Genomic DNA, 17369 nt, shown 5'->3' with positions numbered 1-17369 from the left:
TCTCTGAGATTTAAATATTCTGAATTCACCAAAGTACTCTTACGTCATCCAGTTCAATTTTGCTAATTTTTGTACCAGCGAAAAAAGTTTCTTCTACTGCTTTATAAACAACTGCTTTATCTAAGTTGCACTAATTCCGTCTCCTTTTCCAGTAGAAATAACAAATAGATCCAGTGTCCCTTAAGACAGATGAAACTTTCCAAACAGCATTTCCTCGAACATTCCTTTAGAACGTCAATTGCAATATTTTATTTTATTTACCAATACTTATTGACAGTCTTAACTCCTCCACTTTAAAGGCTCACAGTTCTACGATTCCTTTTTCGGAATCTTTTATTAATATTCCTCCGTCTGCGTTTTTAAACTTCCATTAGCAATCTCTTGTTTCTCCATTACTTTAATACTGAACATTCTCTCTTGTTTACTCCCTGTTACTTCGATACCGAACGCTCTCCTTGTTATCTGTCAATCATGCATCAAACTACTCGGTGAGCATGTGCACTCCGTGAAAGTGGCAAGCAAGACGTTAGCATATAATGACTGACTCATCTCCGTTAGCATAACGAGAATGTCTTTTCAAAACACAAAATTTTAAACTACAATAAAATTTCTGAAAGTAACACAACTATCTAAATCCAGTAAGTACATAAATTTTTTTAAATGCTTTACATTTCATTTTGACAAAATAACATCAATAACGGGCACATCGTAAGTGCCGAAAATACGTGTTATGAAATCAAAACAAATAATCTACTAATATAAACAATTGGCATAATTTAAAATTATGAATATTTTCACAGTATCAACATAGTGCGCAGTACTACTACTATTAGATTTGATAAAGAGATGGAGGCTCATAAGAGTGCAATCGAGGTGCTTGGTGAGACATCTGGAAAGATTAGAGAGCAGAAGGAGGGTTGGTGGTGGAATAATGATGTACAAGTGGCAGTGACAGCTAAGAGGAAGGCAAAGCAGAAGTGGGATGAGTCAAGAGTGGAAGAGGACAGAGAGGTGTACAAAGAGAGAAAGCAAGAAGCCAAGAGAGTTGTGGCACAGGCGAAGGCCATGGCATATCAAGATCTGTATGATCAATTAGAAACAAAGGAAGGACAGAGGAAAATTTACCAACTAGCGAAATGTAGAAATAAAGCAGCTAAGGACACATCTTACATGTGAGGCAGATCAAAGATGCTGAAGGAAGAGTATTATGGAGGGATGTGGACATAAGAAACAGATGGAAAATATACTTTGAGGGACTTTTGAATGAGGAAAAATGCCCATCACAGAGGAGATGGGCAGCCTTCTGAGGGGATGGTGCAGAACATCAGTAGAATGGAAGTGACGGAGGCCATGAAGAGGATGAGGAATGGAAAAGCGGTGAGCCCTGACAGAATTCCAGTGGAGGCATGGAAGGCACTGGGGAAAGAGGGAATTGACCTGCTATGGGATCTGTTCATGAAAGTTTGCCAACAGGAAAATATACCCGAGGAATGGAGGGAGAGTACTCTTGTTCCCATCTACTAGGGTAAAGGGGATGCACAAGACTGTAAAAATTACAGAGGAATAAAGTTGATGTCCCACACAATGAAGATCCTAGAAAGGGTTCTTGATGGTAGATTGAGGGAGGAGGTGGAGATTGCAAAGGAACAATTTGGCTTCATGCCTGGTAGATCAACAACAGATGCTATCTTTGGGTTACGACAGATGATGGAAAAATATCGAGAGAAACAAAGGGAGCTACATCTGGTATTTATTGATCTGGAGAAAGCATACGATAGAGTGCCAAGGCAAGAAGTCTGGAGGTGTCTGAGGGAGAAGAAGGTGCCGGAGAAATATGTCAGGTTGGTGCGGGAAATGTACAGAAATGTGAAGACAAGTGTTCGGACCTGTTTGGGACAGACAGAAAGTTTTCAAGTAACAGTTGGCTTGCATCAAGGGTCAGCATTAAGTCCGTTTCTGTTTAATATTGTGATGGAGGTGGTAACAGAGGAGGTGAGAGAAGATGCACCTTGGACAATGTTGTATGCAGATGACATCTTGCTGTGTGTGGATTCAAGAGAAGAAGCGGAAACTAAACTGGAAAGATGGAGAAAAGTACTGGAAGAGTGAGGTATGAGACTGAGCAGAAGTAAGACAGAGTATATGTGTTGCGCAGTGGGCGGTGGCCAGGAGACAGATCTGGAGCTGGAAGGAAATGTCATCAGGAAGGTGAGAGACTTTAGATACTTAGGTTCAACAGTGGAAGAAGATGGAGGAGCTGAGAAGGAAGTGGGATGTAGGATACAAGCGGGTTGGAGGAACTAGAGGGAGATGGCTGGAGTGTTATGCGATAAGAGGGTGCCGATCAATCTGAAAGGCAAAATTTATAGGACAGTAGTGAGGCCAGCTATGACATATGCTATAGAAATTGTGGCCCTGAGGAAAAATAACATCAGCAGGATGGAAGTAGCAGAGATGAGAATGCTTAGGTGGATGTGCGGTGTGACCAGAAAGGATCATCTGAGAAATGACTATGTGAGGGGAACAGTGAAAGTTATGAACTTAGGAGCGAAAATACAGGAGGCAAGGTTGAGATGGTTTGGTCATGTGATGAGAAGGGAGGACGAATATGTGGGAAGAAGGGTCATGCAGATGGATGTACAAGGAAGGCGGAAGCGTAGGCGGCCAAAGAAGAGATGGAGGGAGCTGGTAGAAGAGGACTTGAAGATGAAGAACTTGGATGCGGTGACAGCCCAAGACAGGAAGGTGTGGAGGAGACTCATAACAAACAGTGACCCCACTTAAGTGGGAGAAGCTGTAGAAGAAGAAGAAGAAGATGGAGGCTCATAAGAATGAGGTCCTAAAAAATTTGTATAACCTGGATGAGGATTTGGGAATAGGGACAGATATGGTATTGACATGTATACTTAAGGGATGGTTGTATAACTTTAGCTCAGGAAAGAACCCACAGAAACAGAAAGAATGTGTGATAGTCATATTGTACAGGGGTGGTGCAAAAAGAAATCTCTAACTGCTGCCAACTTATTATCTCCACAGTAATGGTGAAGATTTTAGAAAAGGTGGTAAGAACTCTCATACAGTTGTTGGAAGTTTTTTCACTTCGTTATGCTATAAATTAAAGATACCAAGTGTAAGTAAACAAAGTTTGTGCCTGAAATATTTTCAGGAGACTGAGGCGATTTGTATAAGGATGCTAAGAGTTCACATCACTTGCCTTAGTTTTCCCATAATGCAAAGCACATCTCCTTGTGGACATGTATAATGCTGTGCGTTATGGAAAGGGTCACTACCCAGACCGGTTTCGACCTTTATTGAGGTCTCTTCAGTGAGAACCAGACCCAGAGGTCTGGGCACTTCTAGGTCTGGGTCAGTCCAAGAAAAGAAATTGGATATCTCAGTATTACTGAAGGTCGGGGTGGGGTGCGAGCCCCTTTCTTTCTTCCCTTCTTGGATGAAGACATACTGTTACTTTAAGCCTTTTCTGAGGCATTTGACAGGTTTCCACATGAAAGGCTGTTGCATAAATTGGAAGATATGAGATTGGGATATAAACTGCTGATTTTGATAAGTATGCAACTGATTGCATAAGTATTACAAAGTGGCATTGGGGGTGGGGGTTAAATGTTCCAGATTTGAGTTGACCAGTGGTGTACTTCATGGATCAGTCCTTGGAAAATTGTTGTTCAATGTATACATGAATGATACTGGGAAAGACCTGATAGATGTTCATTTGTTTGTTGATGCAAATATAGGCATAGCAATCGTGGATGTTACTGATATGCTGCATTTACAGAATTTATTTATTTATTTCATGTGGGGTTCTCCCTTTTCTCAAACGTCCCTTAGGACTGGTTGAGCCCTCCTAAAGAAGAATTAAGTATGTATTTTATGACTGTAGATCCTGGTGTGTTCATGAGCCAGTTTTCTTGTTCTGAGGGACAAAAATCCCGAGTTTCCAGGTGAAAAAACCCTCTACCTCTGTATGAGACCAGCTAACTCACTTTTAGTTGAAAGGAACCAGATAAAGGTTCCTCATGTCATGGATGGGAATCGAACCCCAGTCTTTCCAACCAAAGGACTTCGTTTATGCCGACTGAGCTACGGATGTTCACTTACAGAATGATTTGAATAGACTGGAACTGTGGGCAAATTATAATGGCTGTTAATTAAATGTAAAGTTCTGCATTTTGGTGTGATGAGATTTTCAGTGGCATATTTATATTAGTGGGATTATGCTTGGCAAAACTGATGAGGCTAGGGAACTGGCAATAACTGTGGATAGGAAGTTGAAGTTCAATGGGCACACAGCAAAAGTTGCAAATGCAACTCAAAGAATAAAGGTGATGTTGAAATGAACTTTGCTGTGTAAGAATAAGGAAGACAAAGCCTTCATATGACCATACCTGGGGTCTGAGGACATAGTTGTAAAGAGGGTAGGAGAAAGAGTTACAAAGATGATATTGGAACTATGGAATGTAGATTATGAAGACAAATTGATAGTACGTATACCACAGGCACTGTTGAACAGGAGAAATTGGGAATGATATGATAGAGGCCTACAGTCCTCCATCAGGGTTTTATAGGATATTAGTTGATGAAATTTTTCATTCTATGAAAGATTAGGAGAGGACATTGGATCATCTTTGGAATTTAAGTTCCCAACTGACTTGTTGCAGAGCCTGATTGGAGGGGAAAGGTATGTGTGTTGATGGAGCCGGTTTGCTTGTTCTGACAGACAAAAAAACCCGAGTTTTCGTAAGAAAACCCTCCACCTCCGTATGAGACCGGCTAGTGATAAAAATTGTTTCCTATCACCTTCTGCACCACTCCAAAGAGGGGGCATCTACATTATGAGAACCTTTGGGATATACATTGCCTCCAGAAGACAGTAGCCTTCTTCTAAGCCAGGTGAAGAAAGGTCCTAAGCCACTGAATTGTAATGATAGAGTGCAATACACCAGTAAGAGTAGGAAACTATTGTCCTGTTAGGATCCCACACGCATAATGTAAATGAAATGAAGTGAAAATTTTTCTTTCACAGAGCTATTAAAGTGGGGGATGCATGTAATGTGAATGAGTTCATGAGAAGATATGACAACTGATATGAATAATGTCAAGACCTCCCTTGATGAGGTCTTGACATTATTCTCATTATTAGAAACCTAGAGGTTTCTGATGTTGAGAATGATGAATGTGAAGATATTTAATTGAAAGATTGTTTGTTAGAAACAAATATCATTATTTTAGATCTTACAATTATAATTTGATATTAACTTTCGAAGATATTTATAATTAATGAGACAAAAATGTATATTCATTTTGGTGAGGTTCTGTTTTCATGAAATGTGCTTTTACAATTGATCATAATGGCAAGTTGTTGCTTCGTGACTGAACCAGCAACTGGAAGTATAATCTCTGATGGAATCATGCACGGAGGAGAAAAACATGGTGACTAGCATGTTCAACTATTAGAGAGAGAGAGAATATGTGGAAGTTTGCTTTTCAGTGGTTGTTTTCTTCTCTTTACTATCTTCAAATAGAAAGAAAAACATCAGAAGTTCAGATTTTTAGTGGAAGTGAAGATGTTTATATATATATATATATAAAATATGCAGTGACAAATGAAATTAATGGTTAGAATTTGGGAGACCACTCACAGACTGGATTTTGTGACTGAAAGTTCTGGAAACTAGTTCATATAGAACAAATTTGATCATGAATTTCCAAAGGAAAAAAAAAGTAATGTTTCTCTATAATTCTATTGTTTTGTTGTTGATTAGAGGAAGAAATTGAGGTGCATGGTCTAATGTGTTGTATAACTGGGATGTACCTGCACTCGCCAAGACCCCTCCATACATGTGCAGTTTTTAAATGATGTATTCCAATAAGTCAGTAGGAGTTCCATAAAGTGATTAGGGATGCTGTACCATGGATTGAGAAGTTATTATTATTAATTTTTTATTAAAATAAATAAATATTCTGTTTTGTATAGTCTGCAGCTAGCAAAAGTAAAATCCATTCATGAACAAGGTCCGCACGGTTAGCTTAGTGGCTTTGCGCTTCGCAACCATATGCCTGGGGAAGGAATGTCCTAGGTTTGATTCCCGTCAACGACGTGAGGAGCTTAAGGATCTTTCTCAGCCATAGCCAAGTTAGCCAGTCTTGGGCATGGACAGCAGGGTTTTTTCCAACAGTTTATCTGGTCTTTTTCATCCCGCAAGCAGGCAAACTGGTCTGAGGACACACGGATTACATTCAGGAATACTGACCTATGCCGGTTCCGGAGCCCGATAAAATTTGGGGGAGACTAGATGGTACTGTGAACTCCCGTAAAAAGGTGGAACGCAGTATCATCACACGAAATTTATTTATTTACCATGTGGGGGAGCATGTTGCTAATGGCTAGATTAACTAATGAGTTGATCTAGCCATCAGCTGAATTAAGATAAATCAATAAATTGCCTGTGTTATTTAGGTTTGTGTTTAAATCATAATTCTTGCATTAGAAAATAAGGGGATAAACATCCTTTGTTGTTTTATAGCCAGTAAGCGAAACTAAAGATCGATAACTACGATCTATAAGTTTCATGCTGAAAAATTATCGGCAAAGGCAATTTGAAGTAAAGGTGGAGCAAGCTCCCTCACTATTCTTGATATTTTCTCATAATGTAAAACACAGCTCCTAGGAGATGTAATACTGTCATTACATTATGAGGAGAGGTCACTACCCAGACCGGTTTCAACCTTTTTTGAGGTCTCATCAGTGAGTAGGTAGACCTGGAAGATATCAAAGCTTAGTGAAAAGAACTTGCATACCTTCACTATATGAATGCCAAAAAGGTGTAATTATATTTTAGTTAAGATAAAAAGCCAAATGGTTAGTTTTCTGGCACCTTAATATAGAAAATAAGGGAATAAACATCCTTTGTTGTTTTATAGCCAGTAAGCGAAACTAAATGAGACCTCAAAAAAGGTTGAAACCGGTCTGGGTAGTGACCTCTCCTCATAATGTAATGACAGTATTACATCTCCTAGGAGCTGTGTTTTACATTATGAGAAAATATCAAGAATAATGAGGGAGCTTGCTCCACCTTTACTTCGAATTGCCTTCGCCGATAGTTTTTCGGCATGAAACTTATAGATCGTAGTTATCGATCTTTAGTTTCGCTTACTGGCTATAAAACAACAAAGGATGTTTATCTCCTTATTTTCTATATTAAGGTGCCAGAAAACTAGCCATTTGGCTTTTTATCTTAACTAAAATTCTTGCATTAGTCCATTTTCTGTCTAGCACACTCAGAAGAACTTCATACTGTAAAACATTATAAAAGTAGATCATTAAGTATATATTGGTTCTCCTTCTTACAAATGTCGGGGGGGGGGGGTGGAATAGTAGTAGTAGAATGCAACTATCTCACCCCTACAATATTTACAACTGGCTCATAACATATATATCTTTCAGAGTTAACACTCAGGTTCTTCCAGCTAGTTCTGGTAATATTTATTAAGCAATAATTATGTTTTACAAGAATTTGAGAAATAATAATTGTTTTATTCTGAACTGTGATATAATAAAAAAATTAGATAAATGTATGGTAAATTTTTAATTTTACATAATTTATTTATAATAAACTGTGGATAACTCTTATATTTGCCCAAAACTACTTATATAAGATCGATATTTACATTTAAAATATTAAAAATGATTTGCTTGATATTCATATACTCTTTGTTTTACTTAAAACTGTTTCATTTTTAGAGGGCTATAACTAAAAAGAAAGAGTATCAAAAATTAGCAGAGGAAGGAAAACTAGGATCTGAAGAAATTGAGTCAGTTGATGGACGTATCGATGTTATTTCCTATGCAACCTTAGCAGAAATTAACCATTTTCATCATGAGAGGATAGTTTATTTCAAAACTATGATGCAAACTTATTTAAAAGCTCAAATTGATTTTTATGAGAAGGTGAGAAACTTGGTGAAATAATTTGACCAAAAGAATTCTAAAAACAAAAGAAATTTACATAAAAACTTTATTATTATTACATGACACCTCCAAGGACTCATCACAGGAGGGGGCATTACACCAATTTCACTGTCTCCCCTACAATTCTCAACATACACACAACAACACTACTACTACCATCAACACCATCTACTGCTCATCACCACTAACAACAGTATTTTTGTCTGTAAATTGCATGTGTTCTCATGGATAATTTACCTATATTCAGGATGAAAAACTCAAGTTTCTGTGAGAAAAAAACCCTGCTACCTCCATACAAGATCGGTTAATTCACCTTCAGTTGAAAATGTCCATCTAAAGATTCCTCTTGTCACAACAAAAATCAAACAGGTCTTTTCCAGTCAAAGGTCATAAGGTTTTGCTCTTTCTTTCAGTTGTGCTATAGAGGAGTGGTTAGCACTCAGTGTAAGGAGAGTGGATTCTGGAAGCAGTAATAAATGCATATACAGGGATAGTCAACATAGGAATGAAATGATTTATAACCCTATACCCCAAATCTCTCCCAATGCAACTACTTCACATACATTCTAGGACATTTCATTCCTATGTTGACTGGAATGAAGATGGAATGCAGATGTGGAGAAGTCACAGGTGGGGATAGCATGGGTTATAGACCAAGAAATGAATTGCTGTTATTTATGAGTGCCAAGAGGATGAGAAATAAGGGAGATAAACTGTGTTGAATTGAGTTTATTCATCCAAAAATAGTTTGAAAATAAAACCTGGTTAGATGAAAATGATATTCTTATGTGAATAGAAATGGAATGGTGTGAATTTTGTAAGGATAGGAAGGACAAAAAGGGGATGGGGAGTGCTTCTGATGTTAGCAGGAAAATTATATCTACTTGAGAGGAAAATAACAGATATTTAATTGGATGTTACTATGAGAAAGGGAATGTGGAGGGTGAAGACAAATGTATAAGCAAATCAGAGAAGGGAAATCATTATGAGTGATTTTAATTGTGATAATATTGATTGGAATGAAGAGATAGCATCAGGAAATAAGGAGAATGAATTTCCTGAGGGATAGCTATCTTAGGTAATATGTAATGGATGCCATTCAAGAGTTGAGAGTCTTAGGTCTGATCATATCATCAGAGGATGTGATTGAGAATGGAGTCTAATTTTCTTTCAATTGGTGAGGATGAGCATGAGATGATCACCTGAGTTGTAGCCAGTCATATGAGAACTGCTATGAGGAAAATTTGTGGTTCGTGAGACAAATGGGAGGCTATAGCATGGAAAAAGGAGTTGGGTGAAAGGGAGATAGATGCTGCATAGGCACTGATTAAGAGATATTTGATAGTAGTAAGCTCTGAGTGTATTCCATAGATAAAAGATCTAAATAAGGTAGAAGTAAAATGGGTGAATGAAGAGATTACGCATGCAATGAGCATGAAGATAGTACAAAATGAAGGATAATATAAGGAGTACAAAGAGTAGGCCAGGAAATGACTCATTTGTCAAGGAAAACAAAAGTGCAATATGAGAAGAAATTACCTAGTCAAGCCAATAAAAATTATAGTTCTTTTAGTATGTGGCAAGTAGAAATGAGAATGATAATGGGAGGACATTAGTGAAAAATTATAGATTGGTAACTTCTGTAGAGGATATAACTGACGTGTTCAGTGAACAGTTTATTAGGTTATTTCATCCTCATCTAAAAAGTATACTATCTCCCCTTTGTGGGAGATAGTATACTTTTTAAATCTGCTAATCTTTCCTAACTTTATTTTGTTTATGTATATATTTATATAATTTTTTTAATAAGTTAGGAAATTATTGACCTTATTGCTGTTCTGTGATCTGTCATTGATGATGATGTCTATGATACTTAAGAGAAAATTCTATAATATTAAATTTTTTTACATGAGTTTTTTCTCTGTTTTTAGAATTCTTTTGATTATTCCAGCTCACAGTATTTCATTATTGAAACAAAATAAATAGTTTGAAATGTTTTTATAAATTTATATAGCACAGTGGATGGTACAAAAGCAGTAGCACCCCCCCTTTTTTTTTTAAGTCGAGCACTGTAGAAAAGTATATGTCATTGATCATATGGTCAATAGTAGTATTCTCTAGTTCCAGCACAGTAACTTTGTGCTGCAATCAGTCACATGAGCTCAACTTACAAGTACTTCAAAATATTGGCTGTTATAGTATGAAGCAGAGAATATTGATGGAATTCCTTACAGTGGAAATTCATACCCATCTGAAAAATGTGTATGGAGATGATACTGTTGGCATGAGCACAATTAGATACTGTGTCAGATACTTTAAAAATGGTGAAACCACAACAGTGCCTTACTTCACATCATTGCAACATTTGGCTAGACTGATCTTCACTATCCAGTCCACAGCCCAAATCTGGCATCCTCTGACTACCATTGTTTGGTCCTGTGAAAGGTCCAATGATAGCATCTTTGGAGTGCATCTTCCCCTGGGCAGGCAAGAACAAAAGAATTTATTTATTTATTTTTGTAAGATATTGTAAGATATCTTTTTGAGTAGACTTTAATTTTTTGATCAGTGATTTAGTAGGATCATAATATAATAGTAAGTAGACAGAGCAGTAAATGAGTATTTAGACTTAGGTGCTGGCTTGCATTCATGTTGCACTTTTGTGCAACATGAATGCAAGCCAGCATTTATTGTTTCCAGCATATATTGTTGTTTCTCCTAAACTCAACTGGATCAATCCCTATCCATTATTCCATCTTGTCTTGCTTTTCTCAATATTTCAATTTTGTAGTCCTCCATACATAGTCCTCACATTTAAACATCAATTCATATTGTTTTTCTGGCTCCAAATAGTTTATATATCTCTTTTGGTTTTTATGTCTTGTCCAAATTTCCTGCTGTATTCCTCAATTCCCTAATTTCTCCATAAGAGCTTTCGTTAGGGGATGTCATTCTCAACAGTTTCTGTCTTCATTTAGTATTACATTTTGGTCAGATATTTCTGTGGTCCTGGTTTCCATAGTAAAACACTTTTTTTTTTTATGAGGATGGGTTGCTAGCCCTTCGCTTAATCTTCACCTATTTACTTGCTCTTGGGACTGGTACCCTATGAGGTGCCAGGCTGTCAGCATGGGCAAAAGATAATGAATGTCACTTAAATGTGGAGAAATGTAAAACTATGCATTTTGGGTTAAATAGATTACAAGTAAGCCAGCCATAATGTGACTGGCTTACATTTCTTCACATTTAAGTGACATTCATTATCTTTTGTCCATGCTGACAGCCTATTTAAATCATCCTGCAAGCTCTCCACATCGCCTTGATTAGCTATTACTATACCTAATTTTGCATCATCAGTAAACAGCTGAATATTTCCTATATCATTATGGTGAAATTATACAGCAGTGGATGTCCCAGCACTGAACCTTGTGGTACACCACTAGTCACCTGTTTTTGCCTTGATTCTACCCCTCCATATCCTTCATAGCTGTCCACAGCAGCCACCCTCTTATCCACCCACATTTGTTCTAATTTGCAGAGTTTCATGTAGTATTCTGTCAAATGTCTTTGGAAAATCAAGCAGAATCATTGTGTAGCCATTTTCTTTACCCAATTCAGCTGTTACTCTATTATAAAAAGTTAGTAAATTACTAAGGCATGATTAACCCTTCACAAAGCCATGTTGTGTCTCATAGGGTATCATATTCTTATCCACCCATTCTTGAATTCTCTTTTTGACTAATTTTTCCAGTACTTTTACCACCACTCCTGAGATGTGGATTTGTCTATAATTGATACTGCAGTCATAGAACCTCTCTTAATGCAAGGCAATTATTTTACCTTCTTTCAATTCCCTTGGAACTCTACCAGGCTAAGATTTAAATTAAAGAGCCTAGTCAGAATCTTTTTAATTCAAATAATGCTGTGCATTATTTGATGTGCCACTACTCAGACTGGTGTCAATCTTTATTGAGATCTCATCAGTAGCAGCCAGATCCAGAAGAGATACCAAAGTGGAAGTAATGCAGATGGTTTCATATATTTCTCATATACAAGTAGTGTAAAGTTGTTACATTTAGTCATAGAAAATTTTTTCACTTGGTTATAAATTAAATTAAATATGCCAAGAAATTATATTCTTATTTAATCCTTTATCCAAGTGTGTGCAGCAAACGTGAAGTATCTCGAAGTGGTCGTGAAGATACTTCACATGCAAACTTTGTTTGAAAAAAAAAATGATGATATAAAAAAGCTGAGGCATTTATTCTATCTCATACTATCTATCTGGTTCTCTTGCACTCCTATACTAATTCTTGGTCTATGATGAACACCCCTTTACTTTTTCATCTCAATAAACGTTGAAACCAACCTAAGTAGTGGCCCTTCCCATAATGTAGCATTATGTACACCCAAAAGGATGTGTGCTTTGCATCATAGTATAGTAAGACAGTTAATGTGAAGTCATTAGCCTCTATATCAGGCATATCAAACTCATTTACCTCCAAGGGCCAAATTAAGAATTTTACATCAAGCCGCAGGCTGCAAAAGAAAAAAAAATCTCGAAATAAAGAGGAAACAGATTTTTTAATATTAACATTGGAGTATATAAGTACAAAATACAACCATGTTATAAAAATGCATATAAAATATAAAGTTTACATATTTAAATAAAATTATACATATCATTTTTTTGAAAAACTTGACAACATTTTTCATTAACGTAATCTTCAAAATTTGGTTGAATTTGTTGAGTTGTAGTTATTTTCAATATTGTTTGCACATGCTGGTCTGTTAATCTTGATCTTTCCGCAGTTTTATTATTTTTTAAAGTTGAAAATAGTTGTTCGCATAAATATGTGCTACCAAACATAGATAAAATACTCCTAATTGCACATACATTGGGATATCGATCGGCTGATAAATAATTATAGAACTTTGGAATTCCAACATCCATATATTTTTGTTTCAGTACAGAATCACATTGAATTTTGATTAATTCCAACTGTAAATTGTCATCAACAGTTTCAACATCAGTCGATAGAGAAGTAAATAGGTGAAACTGATTTTCATATTTCTTAAAATCTAAAAATCTTTTTTCAAATTCAGTTTCTAATAACTTAATTTGATTGGCATATTCTGAAATTTTCAATTTCGGTGATTTTTGTAATAATGATTGACAACATTCAAAATGGGATAAATTTTCTTTTTGAATTTGTTTTTCCCAAAGTAATAATTTCTGTATGAAAATGTTAATATTGTCAAATAACATGGTAACTACTTGATGTTTGCCTTGTAGCTTAAGATTAAGATCTTCTAGAAAGTTACTAAATTGGCAATGATTAAGCCCACGTGGACGAATATAATTTGCAATTTTACTGACATTTTTTAGGACATGTCCAATATTTAAAACTTTGGAGCCTAGTGTTTGCTGATGAATAATACAATGAAAATGTTGAAAATTATTATTATCTTGTCCTTTGCATTTTTCTTTTAAATTTGTAACAACTCCTTTAACACCACCAGTCATGGCAGGAGCACTATCAATTGCAAGACTTAGTAGCTTTTTTTTAATGGTAATTTGTATTCATTCAAAACTTCCATAAGGGCATCAAAAATATCAACTCCAGTGGTTCTGTTGTGTATAGGAATAATTTCTAGAAGTTCTTCACTTACTTTTAAGTTCATAATCCACGAATAAAAAAAACAGCCAGCTGAGCGATATCCCATACATCTGTACTTTGGTCAATTGCAAGGGAATAGGTCTGAAATGTTGGAATTATTGATTTTAGTTGGTTCCTTAAGTTCCCGGCTATATCATCAATTCTGCTAGCAATGGTATTTCAAGATAAGCTTATATTTTTAAATTTCATTAAAAATTGATCAGGACATAACACTTCGACTGCTTTAATAATACATTCATGAATAATTCCCCTTCAGTGAATGTTTTTGACTTGCTTGCAATTAAATGTGATAACAAATAACTGGTTTTTACTGTAGCTCTATTATCTTCAATAGTTTGGCGAATACATTTTGTCGATTTTGAAGTGTCAACTTTAATTCTGACAATTTATCTTCACAAAGTTTTGCAGCATATTTGTCATAGTTTTCTTTATGATTTGTATCGTTGATGCCTTTTAATATTATATTCTTTGCAAACTGCAATAGAGTTTCTACATATCAGGCATAATTTTGTTTTTCCCTTTGAATACAAAAATATTGTAACTCCCATTTTTCTTGAAAACTACAATGTTCTTCTTAAATTAATCATTTTTTACTGATATTGGTTGAAGGTTTCGACATTATTTTTATAAATTCTTTATTAATTATAAAGAAAACACCACTTTCTTACGACTTGAAAATTGCTAACGGCTAGCCTCCGATTGCTGTGGTGAGCAGATGTAGCCATGTACGTAGACTTGCTTGTTAAAATTTGGTAAAATTCGATGTTTATGCAGTGGTGTAACAAGATTTTTTGAAATGACAAATAGAACATTATTTCCTTTAGAAATTGCAGAGTAGTTTTGTGTATAAAATAATCTTAAGTGGAAATGTTAATTTTTTAAATATGTTTATTTAATTCGGTGTTGTCAAAAGTTAAATAACCATATTGGTTACTTGTCGGCAGGCCTCATGTTGCCCATGTGTTCGAAATGCCTGCTCTGTATACAAGTAGCTTAGTCATGAAGATACATCACATGCAAACTTTATTTGCTTACACTTGAACAAAGGATTAAACAAGAATATAATTTCTTGGCATCTTTAATTTAATTTATAACCTAGTGAAAAAACTTTGAACATCCATCAAAGTTATCATAGTGGTGGTGTTTGTCATTCTTTCCGAAAAAAAAAGTCTTCTGTGTTTTCTTAAAGTTAAAAAGATGTTGTGTAGGGTGTTTTTTTAATTAAATAAAAAAAAATCTGTTTTGTCCACACTGCAGCTACTCGTCAGCTCACAATATCTACTTGTCACATGCAAGTGGGTGAGTGTGCTTGTTGAGCCCTGGTTACAGGGAATAGCTTTTTTTAAGAAAAAAACAGAAGACTTTTTATTTAGAAAGAATGACAGTGGAAGACTTTCCATGCAGTATTCAGTCAAACAGTTGTGTAAGAGTGTGGTTATTGATGGTATGCAAAGTAGATTTTTTGCTTATAATGTAGTGAACAAGGGAAATGGATTGCCAGAGGCAGTTTTAACTGTCCTGACTTTAAGGAGATGTATGATAGGTATTATGTGAATTATGGTTGGCTGGAGATACCGATATAATAATAATATAAAATTACTGTAAATAAATATTTGATGAATTAAATTATTTATTTGGACATACATGAAGTAATTTCTGATTTTGAATAATGAAGATTAGGTTTCTTTGTATTCAGTTAAACACATCCAAGATCATTAATAGCATTTCTTGAGGATGAACTTGGTTATCATTTCAGCAATTAACATATATGAATACAAGGAAATAAAAGTAAAATCATCCTCATATCATGTATAACACATTAAACAAATCACTCACTTATATGTACCTTAGATTGCCATTACATTCATTTAAATATAAGGGCATTCTAAAATAGTTTTCTATCATCATTATTAGATTATATGTGAAATGTATTTATAATGAAGTAAAATAAATCAGGGTGATAAATAAAAAAAAAAAATTGATACAACAATGATAATGTTCTTATGACTGTATCTCAACCTCTATTTATGGTTAATGATATCAAATTATATAAACCAGTGTGATCACATTAATTTAGAACTGGCGGTATTTAATGCTGCAGTTTTAAATATGACACAGAAAATTAGTTTTTGACATAGAAGACAATCATAACAAATCATCACTACTCATTGTTGTGGTTTATATGTTATAAACAATATTTGTTTAGAAGTGTTTATTTACATGAATTATTTCATTTTTTATTGGTAGCATTTTGTAACAATTTTTTATTGTTTTTCCTAGATTGTTGATAAACTAAGAGATTCTCTAGTCATGTATGATTCTGCCTAAACTTCCAAGCAGCAGGTTTTCTCTAATATACAAGGATTACCCAGAGGCCGGACCTCATTGGTAGTCGTCCATTAATGAGAAGTAGTAACAGTCTGCTTTTTGCCCCTCAGAGTGTGGAATGAATTCATAGACCAAAATGTGTTGTGTGTGTGTGTGTGTGAGAGAGAGAGAGAGAGAGAAATGATTGTTTACTGTACTGTACTGCAGCACATGAATGTAATCTCTCTTCCTGTAGCAATAGAAAACTTGATTATGTTTTGAAGCCTGGAGTATTTTTATATTCATATGAAATTTTGTACTAAAAAGTTGCACGTGTAAAGTGATTATGATAAATTATCAGATAGAGAATTGAATATCAGTGAAGTTTTCTTTTCAGCTTCTCTAAATGGTAAAATTTCTGTAAATAAATAAATAAATAAATATTTTATATTTTTGTTATTATCGTAAACACAATGGGTCTGCAAATCCTTCAATGTTCTACAATTAAGTTGACAATTTGTTTGTTGTTTTCTTATGTTATATACTGCAGTAATATGCATAGGTTAAGAACAGAAAAGTTGTAACATTTCAAAAATATTTTTTTAAATATTAAATTTTGATAAATGTAACAATACTACTTCCTAAAACATAAGCATTCTGATTGTTGCTGCTGTTGATAATTGGTATTTATTAACTTTAGTTTACACTTAACCACATATAAATAGCAAATCAATATTATGCCATTCTACCTATTTATTTGTCTGCATAAGAAGGTGCTTGAAATGTTGCTTATGCAAAAACAATTTGTATTCATCTAAAATCAAAAGAATTATTTTAAGCAGCGTATTTCTTTTCTCAGTTGTCTATAACAGTTGATTAAAAGTTGTTTCTGATGTGCTAGACTTTAAATCCTTGCTTTTCTTGTAACTTGATAAAAGCTCCTGTATTGCATTAAAATTTAAAAATTGCTATGCTCAAAATATGAAAATTAAAGAACTCAGAATATGAACTGATAATCTTGAGTGAATGTATGTACATATTTCCATACACACGTTCATTTTGGGGGGGAGTTACGTTTTGCAAATTAGCTTGGTTAAAGTGTATACGTTAAGAAATCACAGCAGACTCTCACAATACAGGACTCATAGGGACCAAAGGAATACATTGTTGGAAAGTTTGGTTTCATTAATATTAGAATAGCAGTGATTCTATAGGACTATTTTTAAACCTTGTTGTAATGATAAGTAGCATAATGAAGCAGCATATAATGAGCTACTTCATTATGTTATAATGGTTTTTGCTATAATGAGAGTTTAGCTATATTTTGGTTACCTGTTGTTTTTAATACTTATTTGCATCTTTATTAAAAAGACATAATATGCATTTAATGCTTT

The 17369-nt window shown here is 34.8% G+C and overlaps 1 protein-coding gene across 2 annotated transcripts in view; it reads left to right on the top strand.

Annotated features, from left to right (window-relative positions):
* Positions 1-16984, top strand: part of SH3PX1 (sorting nexin 33-like protein SH3PX1) — a 434063-nt gene extending 417079 nt beyond the window's left edge. For both annotated transcript variants that reach the window (XM_090401212.1, XM_090401213.1), the window contains 2 exons: positions 7760-7966; positions 15949-16984. In XM_090401212.1, coding sequence (XP_090257338.1) covers positions 7760-7966; positions 15949-15996 — 255 coding nt within the window. In that variant the 3' untranslated portion in view covers positions 15997-16984. The remainder of the gene's footprint in view (positions 1-7759; positions 7967-15948) is intronic.
* The last annotated feature ends 385 nt before the right edge of the window (positions 16985-17369 follow it).

Source organism: Typopeltis vanoorti, chromosome 12 (assembly GCF_054136105.1).
Source record: "Typopeltis vanoorti isolate ZY-2024b chromosome 12, IOZ_Tvanoo_1.0, whole genome shotgun sequence".
Lineage (NCBI taxonomy): Eukaryota > Metazoa > Arthropoda > Arachnida > Uropygi > Thelyphonidae > Typopeltis > Typopeltis vanoorti.
This window is presented reverse-complemented; position numbering and strand designations above follow the sequence as displayed.